Raw genomic sequence first — 16,471 nt, forward strand, 5'->3', positions numbered from 1 at the left:
CTGATTGAAGACTGCCTGAGAGGCTCAGGATGGGTGACACAGACAATGCGAGCCAATCGGAAACTGCTGCTTGGAAGAGATGCTTGCTTGGGACCAATGGGACGTGGGTGGAGGGTATAAAGGGTGCCCCCCCCCCGCCCGCCCCAGGATTAATAAAGGAGCTTGTGGCAGCGTTTATATGAGCTTGCTGCAATGGTCTCACCTGCTCCTGGAGCGTTTGAACCGTGGATGCCAACCCACCTCACCTCCAACAGCCCAAGAGCAAGTAGGGTGCCCAGGGCACAAGCAGCATTGGTACAAAGGCAGAGGCAGGGAACACCTTGACTGTCCAGCACCTAGAAACAGGTCGAGTGAACCATGGTACATCCCCATTTCCCCAAAATGGGAGTCACTTCTCTTGTCCCAGCTTTGGTACAGCGGACACAGAAACAGAAGGAGCAGGGGGGAGGAGTGATAGGGAGTACGGACGAGCCAGACGAGCCAAGGCTCTGTGCAATCACTACAGTCTCTGGGGGCTGGAGCCAATGTGGTGTCTTCCTGCAGAATGGCTCTTATGTTCTGCAATCACTTCACACCACGCAAGCACTGTCATAAATCATGAACTATAGATGAGTCATAGACCTGACACCCAACAGCCGTGCGCCCTAAAGTGTAGAACCACGGGCTAGTTTCTTAACACTAAGGAAATCTTTCTATGTGATCCAGAAAGTGAGTACCTAACTCGTGTGCCTCACTACATCACACATTAAGACTAAGTGACATAAATGGGTGAGGTTACCTCAAAGCTATGTGCAGTGTGGGGTATTGATCACACCACAGCAAGCAACTTATATCAGGTCTGGGGACGCGGTGCATCTGTGCTGCTCATGGTTAGGACTAAAGCAATATGAGAAATGTTTCTCTTTCACTTAAAAAAAAAATCTGGTTCAGGCTGGTGGGATGGCTCAGCGGTTAAGAACACTGACTGCTCTTCTGAAGGTCCTGAGTTCAAATCCCAGTAACCACACGGTGGCTCACAACCATCTGTAATGAGATCTGATGCCTTCTTCTGGTGTGTCTGAAGACAGCTACAGTGTACTTACATATAATAAATAAATAAATCCTTAAAAAAAAGAAAAGAAAAAAAGAAAAGAAAATTAAATTAAATTAAAAAAAAAAAAACTGGTTCAAAACTCAAGTTCTATTACACCAAAGCTAAAAGCAATCATAAAACGCATTCAGTGTTACCCCCTCCTTCTCTTCCTCCCCCCGACAGTCCTCCTTTCCCTCCTCCTCTTTTTTCCCTATCATGTTTTTTGTGTTTAAAACATATCTCTTGGTGGGAAAACCCTGCTGTGGGTAGGTGCAGTCTTTCTGATGGGTCTCGTGAGTGATGCCTGATCCCCACGGCACCGACAGGCTCTCCACACAAACTCCACGTTGTGTTCTGTGGCTATCACTAGCTTTCTTCCTTTTGCCACCAACAACACTTAGTTAAAACAAATTATTCTGGTGAACATTTATATATATTTAAATATACATTGTTTAAAAGTTGGAGGTATGATGATTTTTCTGTGCAGAGAGTCACACTTGACATAGGAAACTGCTGGTAATCTCGGAAGATGAGGGACCCAAGAAGATGGTGGGTTAAACTGCCATGACGACAAGATTCTACCGCAAGATCCGTCATGTAATGAACAAGATGGTTTGCTCTGCTTTACCTGCCCTTTAAGGTATTCAAAGTCACATCCTCTAACTGGAGTCTCTCCAAATGATGACAGCGACTGGTGTCAACCCAGCGACATAATGGCCCCTTCCAGTTAAAGGGGCGGGGCTCACGCTTCCAGCTTTTCCTTTCCCTTTGGCAGATGGCAATGAGAGGCTGCAGGGAGTGGGTGGGCAGGTGGGGTGCGAGTAGATGTTACGAGAGTTTGTTTAATCCACTGTACAGCTAATGCCTTACAAGATGCAACATTGTTGATTTCCTATCCATTTAAGATCCTTCAAGAAAAATATCTATAAAGCCCTGGTGTGCACATGGTCTCTCTCTGTTCTTCCCCCAAATCGCCTCTTTCCCCAGCGTGAGAAGGAATGATTACAGCTCAGATGAAAGTAATTCTGAAATAAGTAAAATGGCATCCATCCTAAGTAGATGACACAGAGAACGTCCTGTGACATCCACTGTAAGTGTATGGGGTGAAGGGCTTCCTGCGACACAGGCAGTGTGTGGGATGGAGTACTTCCTGTGGCATAGGAAGGATACAGGGCATAGAGCTTGACCCAGACCAGGTCCAAATGCAAATTTTAAACCTGCTGAGTATAGATAATAGCTGGAGAACCTGTCAGAATTTATCTGAAGGGTCCCCAGGCAGTGCTGTTTAAAGGGGCGGGGCTCACGCTTCCAGCTCACTAATTGCAAGAGCCTTTTATAGGGTCATATTTTAAGTGACTTTTAAAGACATTTTAATGAATACTTTGCACCCCCAACGAAATTGAAATATTTAAAGTGCTGGTGGAAATCCATTAGTAACCTAAGAGTCACATGCTTTGGAAAATTAAAGTTTAGTTTTAAGGATAACTGAACTTTTAACTAAATTCTAGAAAGTCAAAGCTGTAAGAGAAGGAAGAAGTATTGTAGGACTGCCGAGGAGGTCCCGGGGAAGTGTGTTTTTATAAATTTAAAAAGCGTTTTGGAATCTGAGTGGCTTTACACCGCACAGGTAAGAATTCGGTTTAAATTTTAAAATATCTGTAATAAAAATCACTCAGCTGTTTTAATTTACCTCAAACTAGTATAACTATCAAAATGTAAAATAACTCTAAATAGTGTCTCTTTATTTCAGTTATATAAAAGTATGTATCTGAAAACCAGATTTAATGTCCAACTTCGTTTTGTTTTGGTTTTGGTTTTGAGACAGGGTTTCTCTGTATAGCCCTGGCTGTCCTGGAACTCACTCTGTAGACCAGGCTGGCCTTGAACTCAGAAATCCGCCTGCCTCTGCCTCCCAAGTGCTGGGATTAAAGGCATGAGCCACCACCGCCCGGCTCCTAAACAAGTTTTAAAGCAAATTACACTTGATCTTAGCCAAAAGGCCGAGAAGTGATTTAAAGCAAATTAAATCCCTCTTTACCTACAGAACAAAAATCACAGGTCAAGGATGGCACAGAATGGCCTGAAAGAGCAATTGTGGTAATTAATCAAGGGTTGTCCACATTGCAGCATGTGGCAGAATCTCCTTTATGACTGACTAGTAGTATTCCATCATTTGTACAGAACGATCACCCAACTCTCCATTAACACACACCTCTGCTACTCCCCCCTTTCAGCTATCTTGTCTCCTAGAGACACCGGCATACAAATATTTCCTTCATGTCTTGCTCTTCATCCTTTTGTGTACACAGCTAGAAGGAAGACTGCCGGATCCTTCTCGGAATCTATTTTTAACATCCTAAGGAACTGCTCTGCTGTCTAAAAGCAGCTGATTTTTAAGAGATGACTAAACGACGTTGTTACAGATTACATGAGATTTCCAGTGTCACTTCTAGAGAGACGCTGATCAGATGCAAACCGACCGGAAGATAACGGAGAGGGTATGTGGGGTCAGCACCGTGTCCAGTCAGAGTGTGCGGTAAGCACAGACAGACTGCCACAGACAACGGTCTGTTAAGGAGAGTCCCATCTGTAAGCAGCTTAAGGGGAAAAACAACCAAATTTCTCATCCAAGGAACAATCAGCGTAACCATTGCATTTGGCGCAAGCTGTGTCGCCGTCGGCCACATGAACGTTCCTCATCTCTGGAGAAACATTTCCTCCGCAGAGGAGCAATGGCAGAAAAGCAGATGCTCATTTGCAAGGAGAAAAAGATGCATCTGAGACCTCAAGTCACAGCCGGAACATGAGGGAAAGGAAACTAACAATATTTGGGAGTTCGAATGCTCAAAAATGTATGCAAATGTATGCAGTTATCCTGGTATACACAGGCATACACACTCATTTCCTTCAGAACTCTTAATTATCAAGTATTTCAAGTATATGACATGTCTAAAATATCAGCATGTACCTCACCTATGTACCACATACATCAGAGATGTGATCTTCTCACCCTCAACTCAATTCCTCTCCTCCACTCCTAAGAGGTAATTATTCTGAATGTCGCTTGTAATTCCTAAGCACACTTCTACCCATCGCTAATGCAAATGTGCATGATGCGTAGTCATGCATATGACATTTTATATAACTGCTATGATGCGTTATACAAATACTATGTACATCGTAGCATTCTAGCTGATCCACCTTAAGAGCTCTATAATACTCCATTAAATAAGTACCAAAAGGTATTTAGTCATTCTCCTAGTAGGTATTTACTATTTCCTCTGCAGAGAAGGAGAATTATAAACTATGTTACATAAAACTTCTTGATGGTATTGATGACTCACTCGAGTGAGCCACATTTTTTTTCTACCATGCATATCCAGGGTCAAAACTGTCCCATCTCAGGATGTGAAGAGTCATTGCCAAATTGCTCTTTTAGAAGTTGTGCCAATGTATCTCGCTGCCGGGAGTATGTGCAAGTCCTGCTTACCACAGCACTGCCTGGATTACAAGTGGGTTTCAGGGTTTCAGTTTTGGTTTTGGAGCAGGGCTGCAGAGGCAGCTGTTGGTAACTGGTCCACACCGCAGGCATCTATGAGCGCCCGTTAGTATCTAACCATCTTGCGCTGCTCAGCAGTCTTTATTTCTTCCTTCTCCTTTGTTGTACCAACAGATCCAAAGTGGGTAGGAGGTGTCCTCAGATGAAGGGAAGGAGCAGAAGAAAGACAAGAAGCACGGGAGCTTCAGGTTTTATCTTAATAGCATTGCTGGTGATGAAGGAAACAATGCTTGGGACCCAGAGAAACAATATCCCAGAGTAACAATATCCCAGAGTAACTCTGTCAGGTTGGGCACTCTGAGCTAAAAGGCAGTCTCAGAACCAAGGTCTCTCTGACCTTAGTGTGTGTGTGTGTACTTGTGTCTCTCTGTGTCTCTGTTTCTGTGTCTGTCTGTCTCTCCCTCTCTGGTACTTGTGTCTCTCTGTGTCTCTGTTTCTGTGTCTGTTTGTCTCCTCTCCCTCTCTGGTACTTGTGTCTCTCTGTGTCTCTGTTTCTGTGTCTGTCTGTCTCTCCCTCTCTGGTACCTGTGTCTCTCTGTGTCTCTGTTTCTGTGTCTGTCTGTCTCTCCCTCTCTGGTACTTGTGTCTCTCTGTGTCTCTGTTTCTGTGTCTGTCTGTCTGTCCCTCTCTGGAGTGCACAGTCATGTCACTCTCACTCGACCCCCAATGTCCTTACCTATCTAAAAACCCGATCCTCTAGAAGATTTATGAGCAGAAAGAAAGTCTGGAAGTGAAACCACAGGCCGCATTCAGAGCCCAGGTGAACTATGGCCCAGGTTAATGTCTGTTCTTGGACCTATTTTTCACCCCTGAACATCTGTCTCATTCAATGCCCAGGATGCAGCTCAGAGTACTTGCATGCCATCAGGTCCTGGGTTGAGTATCTTGCACCGAAAACAAAACACTAACAACCACCCTGTGCAGAGGGGAGGCTCAGAGGTTAAAGGGCTCGCCACAGAAGTGTGAGGACCTAAGGTCAGAGCCCCAGAAACCCACATACATGCCAGGTGAGTGCAGCAGCCCACCTGTAATTGTTGTCTCTAAGCAGCAAGGCTGAGGCTGCTAACAGCTTTGGGTTTCTCTGAGACGCCCTACCTCAGTGAAAAATGCAGACATCAACCTTGGGCTTCCATATGCACGCTGTACCTATGTGCAAACACCCATATGCATGTGTGCAATGTAAAGATATGCATATACACCCAAGCATCTCACACACACACACACACACAGACTCACACACACTCACCCACACACACACTCACCCACACACACACACTCACACACACACTCTCATACACACACTGACTCACTCACACACTCACACCCACACACTTACTCACAAGCACACCCAAACACACACTCACTCACACACACTCACACACACATATACTCACACTCTCAAACACACACACACAAACACACACATACACTCACACTTTCAAACACACACACTCACACACTGTCACACACACTCACACACAGAGAGAAAAAACAAACCCATCCACTCCTCCTAAACTAAATATGTGCCCCTACGCCTCTCTCCCATGGAGAAAGTATTTTAGTTTTAACTCTGGGCCCTTCTTTGATTTTACATTCTGTGTGATCCTGGATGCTTGCACATTATCAAGTATGTATGTCTCTTCTTGCAATCTGCTGTCTGCCTCTTTCTCTGTTCTGGAAGATGCACTATCATGCTGTTGGGGATGAGGAGGGACTTTTGGAGGCACGCATCTGCTCCACAGCCAGTTAGCCAGCGGAGTCCAGATGTCCTTTTCCTCCACAGAGTGGTCCCTGACCATTTTAAATGCAGGAAATAAATCAGAAGCTAATGGTTGTCGGCATTACAATTTTTGACAAAAATATAACTCTCAGCATAGAGTCTTGTCCGTAAGTCCTAGCAGGAACTTGACGTTCACATGCTATTTAAAGAAAATTGTGAAAATGTTACCATCCCAGAGAAAGTCAACTTCCCTTTCTCAAAGTCAAAAAGTTTTGGTTTTTTTAAATAACTTATTTCTCATGGGTATAATAACCACACTTAAGGGCAGGCCCTATGCTCAGCAGTAGATAGTCAGCACAAAATGAACTCAATGGTATTTGTGCACACTTTGTGTCTCATAGAGGTGTTGTTGGACTTTTTTTTCTCGTTGGACTTTTGCTTGTACATTGTGGGTTCTGATTTTGTGCTTTTATGGGCTTGTTTTTTGCATGCTTGTTGTGTGTGTGTGTGTGTGTGTGTGTGTGTGTGTGTGTGTTTCTAGTTTGTTTTGTTTGTCTGTTTTCTACAGTGAGAAGGAAAGGGTGTGGAGGTGAGCGGGTGGGCGGGGAGGTAGGGAGGAGATAGAAGGACCTGAGAGAAGGGAACAGTGATCTGGTGTACTGTATGAAAACATTATTTTCAACACAAATATAAACAATTACACATTTTACACAAATGCACGACATGGTTAGATTCTAATTATCCTTTAAATAATTCAGTCGTTGATCTTAAAGAATTTTTACAGTTTCTTTTAATTAGGTTTTGAGGAACCGACATCTTTCTTTTTTTTTTTTTTTGACTTTAGATTTTTTTTTAATTTATTGATATATTTATTTACATTTCAAATGATTTCCCCTTTTCTGGACCCCGACTCCCCGAAAGTCCCATCAGTCCCCTTCCCTCCCCCTGTTTTCCCACCCACCCCTTCCCACTTCCCTGTTCTGATTTTGCTCTATACTGCTTCACTGAGTCTTTCCAGAACAAGGGGCCACTCCTCTTTTCTTCTTGTACCTCATTTGATGTGTGCATTATGTTTCGGGTATTCCAGTTTTCTAGGTTAATATCCACTTATTAGTGAGTGCATACCATGAGTCACCTTTTGAGTCTGGGTTACCTCACTTAGTATGATGTTCTCTAGCTCCATCCATTTGCCTAAGAATTTCATGAATTCATTGTTTCTAATGGCTGACTAGTACTCCATTGTGTAAAGTCTTTTTCCTGTGATTTTGTTTTGAGGAGTCACTGCCTGCATTGACATGGCCACTTCTAACATGGAGCAAACACAAACAAAGCACTCTGAGCTGCGCTTTCCTTGGTGCCCAAGGGGCATCCGTGCCTAGGTAAAGCGAGGTGGAGGGCAAGGGGACCCCTCATTGGTTTTGCTCGCCTCGTGTTTTAAATGGCTGCTCTCATCTCCCACGCCTCCCCTTTCTGGCTGGAGACAGTAGGAAGAGCCAAGTCGCACTTATTGCAAACTACAACCTACAGAAGTAAAGTTAAGCTGCAACCAGGCCCTGCACCCGCCCAGCTCAGAGCTCAGGAGACTGTGAGGCTACAGAAATTGTTCTGTATTATTTCCACCCTCTGCAAATGGTATTAAGACTTCTCTATGGATTTTTGCCTGGAGGCCTTGATAGAGCCGTTAAGCCACGTTCCGGCTTCTAAGGCCCTACCTACCCCAAGGCTGACTTTGATTTGGAAACTGGAAGATGGAGATGATTTTGAAAAGTCCTCCTGAAACCAGAATGGGAAATGAGTGATGGCAGACGCCACGCTGGCTTTTACATACAGTTTTCAAAGAACCGTACAGTGTAAAATCACTCAACCTGGCAAGCACCCTTTATCAGTCTTTTAGTTGTTGTTTTTAAAAACAGGTCATCTATCTACATGTAGCATCCTGGGGATCGGTATGTAGACTAGGCCAGCCTAAAGCTCAAAGACAACCACCTGCCTGTGCATCCTGAGTGTTGGGATTAAAGTTGTGTGCCTCCTCGCGGCAAGAACCTTTCAGTCCACCACGTTGGATGGAGGAAATGCCTGTATATCGATAGTTGCCTATTAACGGAGAAAATGATATTATAGTAGGTTGGACTTTACAGAAAAAAAAGTTTCTGTTGCCTTCTGCCATCTTGGCTGAAATTATGCGTAGTTTTCTGGGGCTATACCGTGAGAACCCCTGTGGAGCACTTTCAAAAAGCAAGCATACTTTCAGCTGGAGCTCCCCTCTGACGGCACGGCTAGGCCTAGCATATCTCAAGTGCACTTTCTTTCTCAGAGGTTTGGACTGAAGGCTTCCTGTTGAGAGGTCTGTTACCATAGGATACTTGTTTTGATTTTGGAGTTTTGAGACAGGATCTCTTTTTACATAGCCCAGGCTGACCTAGAACTCACAATTCTCCTGCCTAAAGATGTTAACATCTGAGATTCAGGCACAATGCTACCATCACTGCTGAGGACTTCTTAGTGACAGTCTTATGGGCTGAAACTTGGCCTCTAACTTAGAGATCAACACTAAGTTTTTCTACTTGGGTATGAGGGGGTTATTTCTCTGCCAGTGAAATTGGCCAATTCAAGATTAGAATATATTAAAGGTAGGTTTACTAGAAAGCTGCTCTCTGAAAGAGTCCACTGGCCCCAAGGAAGGAGGGGGGTAGACAAAGATAGAAAGGGTACAGGTGGGGTGGGGGGGAGGAGGCAGAGGAGGGGAGGGGGAGGAGAAGGAGAAGAAGAGGGAGAAGAAGAAGAAGAGGAGGAGGAGGAAGAGAAGGAGGAGGAGGAATGGGAGGAGGAGGAGGAAGGGGAAGAGGAGGAGGAAGAGCAAGAGAAGGAAGAGGAGGAGAAGGAAGAAAAGGAGGAGGAGGAAGAGAAGGAGGAAGAGAGGAGGAGGAGAAGGAGGAAGAGAAGGAGGAGGAGGAAAAAGAGGAGGAGGAGGAAGAGAAGGAGGAGGAAGGGGAGGAAGAGAAGGAGGAGGAAGGGGAGGAGGAGGAAGAAGAGAGGGAGAAGAGGGAGAAGAATGAGGAGGAGGAGAAGGAGGAGAAGGAGAAGAAAGGGGGGAGGTCTGGATTATAGAAGGAGGGGCCTCTGGAGGAAAGGCAGCCCAGCCCCTGGGCTGGAGTTTTCAGGGTTGGGAGCAGGCTATGCTAGGCAGAAACTGAGGGATGCTGGGAGATCCTGGACACCAGGTCTGCTTTGATAGGTAAAATATGCACCCCAGTCCCTTGTCCCTGAGCCTGAAACCAGACAATTCACATTTTTATATTCAATTAGATGGACCTCACAAAGTGACCAGTCTTCCCTGCCTTAATTATCCTATCAACAAAATTAACCTTCCACAAATGTAAGCTGCTTCAAATGTTTTGGATGACAGGAATGTGTCCCTCACTGCCAGTGTGGAAGCTAAATGCTGTGTGAAGGGGGTATTACCTTCAGGGACTGAAGTGAGTCGGAGTTAGTGTCACAGTAGAGGATGATGTTGTTGGCCATACTGAAGCTTTCTCTCACTCCGAGATGGTAAAACAAGGAAGGCTGCCGGAAGGCGTCGCTCATCTCCACCACGGCGATATCTGCGAGCAGAAAACACAGTCATCAAAAGATAACCCTGTACCAACCCGATAAGCACACAGGTTTCAACATCTCAGAGTTCAAATGAGGAAATGAAAGGGATTATCCCTCTCTGTTTACCACCGAACTCTGAATGCTGGTCTCCCGGAAGTGGGTTTTTAAAAATTCAACAAACCTATACTTTTATTAAAGAAAGAAATCAAACAAGTCTTGCAAATCAAAGAAAGCCTGGGATGGTTAGAAGCGGCAGCTGAGGCTCTGTCAAATTTCAAGTTACAATAAGATACAATAAGTTTACAAGGTTAAAAAACAAAAGTTCAAAAGATCTATGGACTATTGCAGTCACAAACATAGGTTTTTAAAATATAATTTCATTAGTCTGTAACTATCTTTAATTATTAATTAATATATGGTCAGCTTGTGGAAATTATGATCAAGGGGAAATGAGGTGCAGAGCAATATGACCAGGTAGAATAATATAATCACAGATGCAGATATTACAAAACTCTATGACACCTCATACCGAGTAACAAAAACCCCATGCCAGAATTGGAAAATACGTCACAGGAATGAAACTGAAATTACTCTCCAACTCATTCACAAATATAAATAAAGATGTGTAAAAGAAACTAACTTGATGTACCAAACATGTGTGCATGGGGATGGGGGAGGGAAGGGGGAAAGGGAGGAGGAAGGGAGGGGAGGGGGAGGAGGGAGAAGAAGGGGGAGGAGGGGAAGGGGAATGCAGAGATGAAACTATGATGTGGGAGGCTGCAGAAGGGAGTGGGAGGGCAGAAAGTCAGTGGTGGCCTATGCCTATAATCCCAGCACTCTGAGAGGCAGAGGCAGGCAGATTTCTGAGTTCAAGGCCAGCCTGGTCTACAGAGTGAGTTCCAGGACAGCCAGGGCTACACAGAGAAACCCTGTCTCAAAAAAACCAAATCCAAAAAAAAAAAAAAAAAAGAAAAGAAAGAAAGAAAGAAAGAAAGAAAGAAAGAAAGAAAGAAAGAAAGAAAGAAAGAAAGAAAGAAAGAAAGAAAGAAATTTAATTTGAAAGTGGCTAGACGGGTCCTTACTGAACCACAACATTGCCTATTACACACCTATGTTGACAATTTCAAGCACATCATGTAGCCACTAAAAAATCATAAGCCAGAAAACTGCTTAGAAATGGGGGAAATTCCAATTTTAATGTATTAAAAGATAACACAGGCACTCTATAGTTATATTCATGTAAATAAAAAAATAGCTGGTGATGTATACACCACAATGTAAATCACAGTAAAGCCTTCTGCTTCTCATACTCCCTATTACTTCTTATGTCTCTCTTATGACCACCAATTCGTAAGTTAGAAATTCATCAAGAGTCAACGTAAGACAGGAAATAAAACTAAGGTTCTCTTTCTCTGTTCTGCGGTGCTAGATAGAACTCAAGACTTCAAACGCAAAGAATCTGACTTACCTAGCGAGTTGAGATAGTAAGTCAGATGCAACAGAGGTAAAAGACAGATTTACCGTTGAAAAAGCTGCTTCCAAAGCCTCCTCTCCTGAAGCTAACACTGACTGCAAGAATCATAAACCATGTCTTTTCTTCGGGGTTCCTACATAAAAATCAACCCAAGAAACAAACAGATCATCGGATTCCATCATGAGGCGGTATTCCACCCATCCAGATGAGACTCCTGCCTCCCCTAGGTCCCTGAACTCAACAGTCAGTCACACATGGCAGGGCGAACAGAAGCCACACAGAATAGTGGATGATGAAAATTAGCAGATTACCCAAAGAAAAAAACATGGCAAGTTAACGTAATAGAAGAGAAGGGGGGCTTCCAGACATAGACTCTGGAATTTGGTGCTAACATTAAATGACAATGCTGCGGCAGGTTTTCAGATGAAGAGAAGAACGAGATACTGAAGATAAATGATGTAAGTGAAATGGGGTCTATTCATTAGACCCCAAAACTGAGGAATGAAGAGACCCACCTGGGGAGGCTAACCAAGACATTAAGAAGGTCTTACTGGTCTAATTTTAAAATCCAGTAATACAATTCAGCAACTCAAAAGAGGCTTAGCATCTTCCTATTTTAAATCCAGACTTATGACCTGTTCTGTATTCTGTATGATACAGAATTTTATTCCCCTCCCTCCAGCAGCTCCTCCCAGTTTGTCCTCTCAGCTAGTGCCCCAAGCCAGCATCTCCTGGGGACTGCCATCCGATTATTGTCCCTACAATGTCGCCTTTTCCAGAACATGATCGAAATGAATCGTCCAGCTTATACCATTTTGGGTTCGGTTCCCTTCACCTAGCAAGACGCATCTGAGATTCATCTGTAGATGTCTGTTCACTGGTTTAAAAGACATTTGGATTGCCTCCAGGTGGGAAAACATTGAACAAAGCTGCTATTCTTGTACTACAAGACTTTCTACAGATGTGTCTCCGTTTGTCTTGGACAAACACCCAAATATTTGGGCCATATGGTAACTATGTGTTAAGTAAGTAAGAAAATGCCAAACTTTCCCCCAAAGTATACATTGGAGGCAAACAGGTCACAAGTGACAGCAGACTGCCCCGTCTCTAATTACACAACCCTAATTGCCTCAAGACTGACCAGTGACTTATGCAAACGTTAGAGCCGAACTCCTACGACTCCCGCTCCAAATGGCCAGTCTCGAGAAGGACAAGCAGTGATATAAAATTTACTACCTAACAAGATAGTAAGCCCCACACGTCTTATCTTTAAATCCTGACCTCACACTAAGGGCCATGAGGTATATCAATAGTGATTTGATTCAGAATGGGCCCTATAAACTTGCATGTTTGAATGTTCGGTCCTGCCATTAGTGGGACTACTTGGGAAGGATTAGGAGGTGTGGCTTTAGAGGGGGAGGGGCGTCGAGCCAGTACTGCTTCAGTTCCATGCCTGCTGCCACACTCCCCGTGACAGACATGGACTAACCTTCTGAAACTGCGAGAAAGAGCCTCCCATGGAATGTTCCCTTCTACAAGTTGCCTAGAGCATTGTCTTAATTACTGCTCGGTTGCCAAGAGGCAACTCTTAAAAAGAAAGCCTTACTTACAGTTTTAGAGATTTAGTCTACATCATTATGGGTCACCACAGGGAGCAGGGAGGCATCCTGATGTGGGGGGGGGGGGGGACACACAGAGAGAGAGACAGAGAGACAGAGTCAGAGAGATGGAGGCAGGCAGGCAGGCACTGATTGAGAAAGGCTGGGCCAGGCCTGGGCTTGACAAATACAGAGGCCAACCATTGGCCTGAATGCGGGGTCCCCGATGGAAGAGTTGGAGAAGGGACTGATGGAGCTGAGGGGGTTTGCAGCCCCATGAGGGCAGCAATAGTATCAACCAGCCAGCCCCCCCCCCCCAAGCTCCCGAGGACTGGGCCACCAACCACGGAGTACACATGGAGGGACCCATGGCTCCAGCACATATGTGGCAGAGAACGGCGTTCTTGGACATCAGAGGGAGCAGCGGCCCTTGGGCCTGAGGGGGTTCAATGCCCCAGTGTAGGGAAATGCCAGGGCAGGAATTCGGGAGTGGGTGGGTGGGTAGGGAAGCACCCTCATAGAGGCAGGGGGAAAGAGGTATGGGATAGGGGGCTTCTGGAGGAGAGACCTGGAGAGGAGATACCATTTGAAATGTAAATAAAGAAAATAATCAATAAAAGAGGGAGAAAAGAAAACCTTTTGTATTGCACGCAAGAAACTTGTCAAAAAACAAAACAAACAAAACAAAAAACCCTCAAAGCCCAACACCAGTTATATATTTCTCCAACAAGATTTCTCTATCATCTCCTAATTCTTCCAATCCTTTCAAATAGTTCCAATCCCTGGTGACTAGGCATTTAAGGGCTCCTAAGGGACTATTCTTATTCAAACCACCACAGTCAGGGCATTTCTTTATATCAGTAGATCAGTAACTAGGTTCTAACTGCTAAATCTCCTCCTCCTCCCTCTCTCTCTCTCTCTCTCTCTCTCTCTCTCTCTCTCTCTCTCAGAATTCACCCACTATAATTGCTGCCTCTCCTACAATGTATTTTTTTAAGAATCTGTGTGTGTGTGTGCGCACTTGTGTGTGTGTGTGTGTGTGTGTGTGTGTATGCACATGTTCCCATGTATGAGTGCAGGCCTGCATGTGTCATTCCACATGTCAAAGACAGAGGACAAAGCTGGGTGCTGCTCCTTACCTTCTACCTTGCTTAAGAGAGAGTCTCATGTTCAGCAATGCCCATACCTGGCAGGCTGACCTGTGAGCTTCCAGGGAGAGTCCTGGCTCTATTGCCAGCTCACTGTGGGAACGCTGGGACCAGAGATTTATACTCCCCGTCTTGTCTGCATGACATCAGCTCTGGGGAATGGAAGAGTCTGGGTCCTTAGACGTGTGTGGAACATGTTCTACCCACTGAGTAATCTCACCAGCTCCATATAGGTTTATTAAAACTTTGGATCAATCCCAGTCAGGTTAATACTTTTACCACCACCATGCCTCGAGTTTCTCCTTCTTGTCAGGAGGTGAGCTGTGCACAGGTAGCCTGGTCCCAGGTTAAGCACTGTCTTTGAACCCTGGTGACCTAGTAGGCAGGGTTTCCACCTATGTGGGACAGAAGGAGTCTGGCCACGCCCCCCTGGACCTCCTGGCCCCTGTCACAGTTACAGTCCCCACGCCCCACAGGAGAAGTGTGTGGCTATCAGTCACCCAGGAGCAGCACCAAGCCTTCCCACATGTAAATAAGGTTTCCCCAAGCTCTCAGCCCAAGCCAATGAGAAGAACCTGCTGTCAAACCCCGAATCACCCCCAAAACTGTATATAAATCCTATCCAGGAAATTAAAGGTGTGTGAGAATTACTCAAGCTTCTGTCATAAGAGCTGTAACACTCGGGGAGAGGTCTGCTCTCCCAAAACACCACCAGCAGCGCCGCTGCAATCCTCCTCGGCTAGGTGGACTTTTGTTGGCCCACCAGAACAGAACACTAGCATGGCAAAGACAGAGGTGGAGCCAGCTGTGGCAGAAGCGACTCCCCCTCCCCCCCACACCTGCTTCTCCTGCCTTCTCTCTGCCAGAACTCTTGCACCCAGTTGGGCCTCCGCCCCACAGGCCCACATCTCCCAGCACATTTTTGTTGGCCTGGTGGAGAACTCTCTCTTCACCTCCCTTGGCCTCTCTATACTCTGGTGCTTATAGCTGTCAGTCCAGCAGCAGCAACTGATGACCCCTGGCTGGAGCATCTCTTCAGTAAGACCCAAAGTCCTCAGAACTGTGAGAGTAGATTGCTGTCACCTGTAATCTTATGACATAAGTTTTCGCACACTCTCTCTATATATATTTTAATTTTTATTGGTTATTTTATTTATTTACATTTCTTTTTTTAGTTTTGTTTTTTTTCCCCCCGAGACAGGGTTTCTCTGTGTAGCCCTGGCTGTCCTGGAACTCACTCTGTAGACCAGGCTGGCCTCGAACTCAGAAATCCACCTGCCTCTGCCTCCCAAGTGCTGGGATTAAAGGCCTGCCACCCCCCCCCACCCCCGGCCTTTATTTACATTTCAAATGTTATCTCCCTTCCTGGTTTCTCCTCTGCAAACCCCCATCCCATCCTTCCTTCTCCCTGCTTCTACGCCCCCTCCCACCCATCCACCTAGCCACTCCCACCTCACTGCCCTAGCATTCCCCTACACCGGGAACCACAGGACCAAGGGCCTCCCCTCCCACTGATGTCAGATAAGGTCATCCATCCTCTGTCACATATGCAGCTGGAGTCATGGGTCCCTCCATGTGTACAGCCACCAAACGCAGACACGATTGCTGATGCCAAGAAGTGCTTGCTGACAGGAGCCTGATATAGCTGTCCCCTGAGAGACTCTCCCAGATCCTGACCAATACAGATGTGGATGCTTACAGCCAACCATCTGACTGAGCATGGGGACCCCAATGGAGGAGTTAAGGGGAGGACCGAAGGAGCTGAAGGGGTTTGCAACCCCATAGGAAGAACAACAATATCAACCACCCCCACCCCAGCCCCCAGAGCTCCCAGGGACTAACCCACCAACCAAAGTTCTCACTCTTTTAAGGAAAGCCTAACTTCCCTGAAGGTCCCTCGCCAAGAGTCAACTTCAATAGGGCCTGAAGGCACTAGAGGAAGGAAGACTGTCCAATATTGTCCACAGGTTAAGGAAACACTCTTCCTTCTGGGAGCTCCCCCCCCCCCCCCATCTCTGCATATGGCACTGTGACAGCCACAGCTCATCCAAATGAATCTGCGCATACCTAAGGACACCCTCCTGCCCCTCCCCTCGCTCCCTGTCAGGCGCTTGCGGCGCTCTTCACAGCTGCAGGATGCACAACACTTGCATCTGGCGGTGCTTGCTATCTACGGTTTTCCTGGCCTGGCCAGACGTCCTGATCCAAGGGACCGATGAGTACCTGGGCTTTCTGCAGGTCAATGATTCCTCTTTCCCTTACAACTAACTCGAAGCCAGTTTCAGTCTGTACCCTTCACGGTTCAC

At 45.7% G+C, this 16,471-nt stretch overlaps 1 protein-coding gene across 1 annotated transcript in view; it reads right to left on the minus strand.

Moving 5' to 3' along the window:
• Map3k5 (mitogen-activated protein kinase kinase kinase 5) overlaps positions 1 to 16,471 on the minus strand; it is a 208,393-nt gene that overhangs the window by 136,127 nt on the left and 55,795 nt on the right. The window contains exon 2 of the mRNA XM_052170035.1: positions 9,814 to 9,953. Coding sequence (XP_052025995.1) covers positions 9,814 to 9,953 — 140 coding nt within the window. The remainder of the gene's footprint in view (positions 1 to 9,813; positions 9,954 to 16,471) is intronic.

The sequence above is a fragment of the Apodemus sylvaticus genome, chromosome 23, assembly GCF_947179515.1.
Source record: "Apodemus sylvaticus chromosome 23, mApoSyl1.1, whole genome shotgun sequence".
Classification (NCBI taxonomy): Eukaryota; Metazoa; Chordata; class Mammalia; order Rodentia; family Muridae; genus Apodemus; species Apodemus sylvaticus.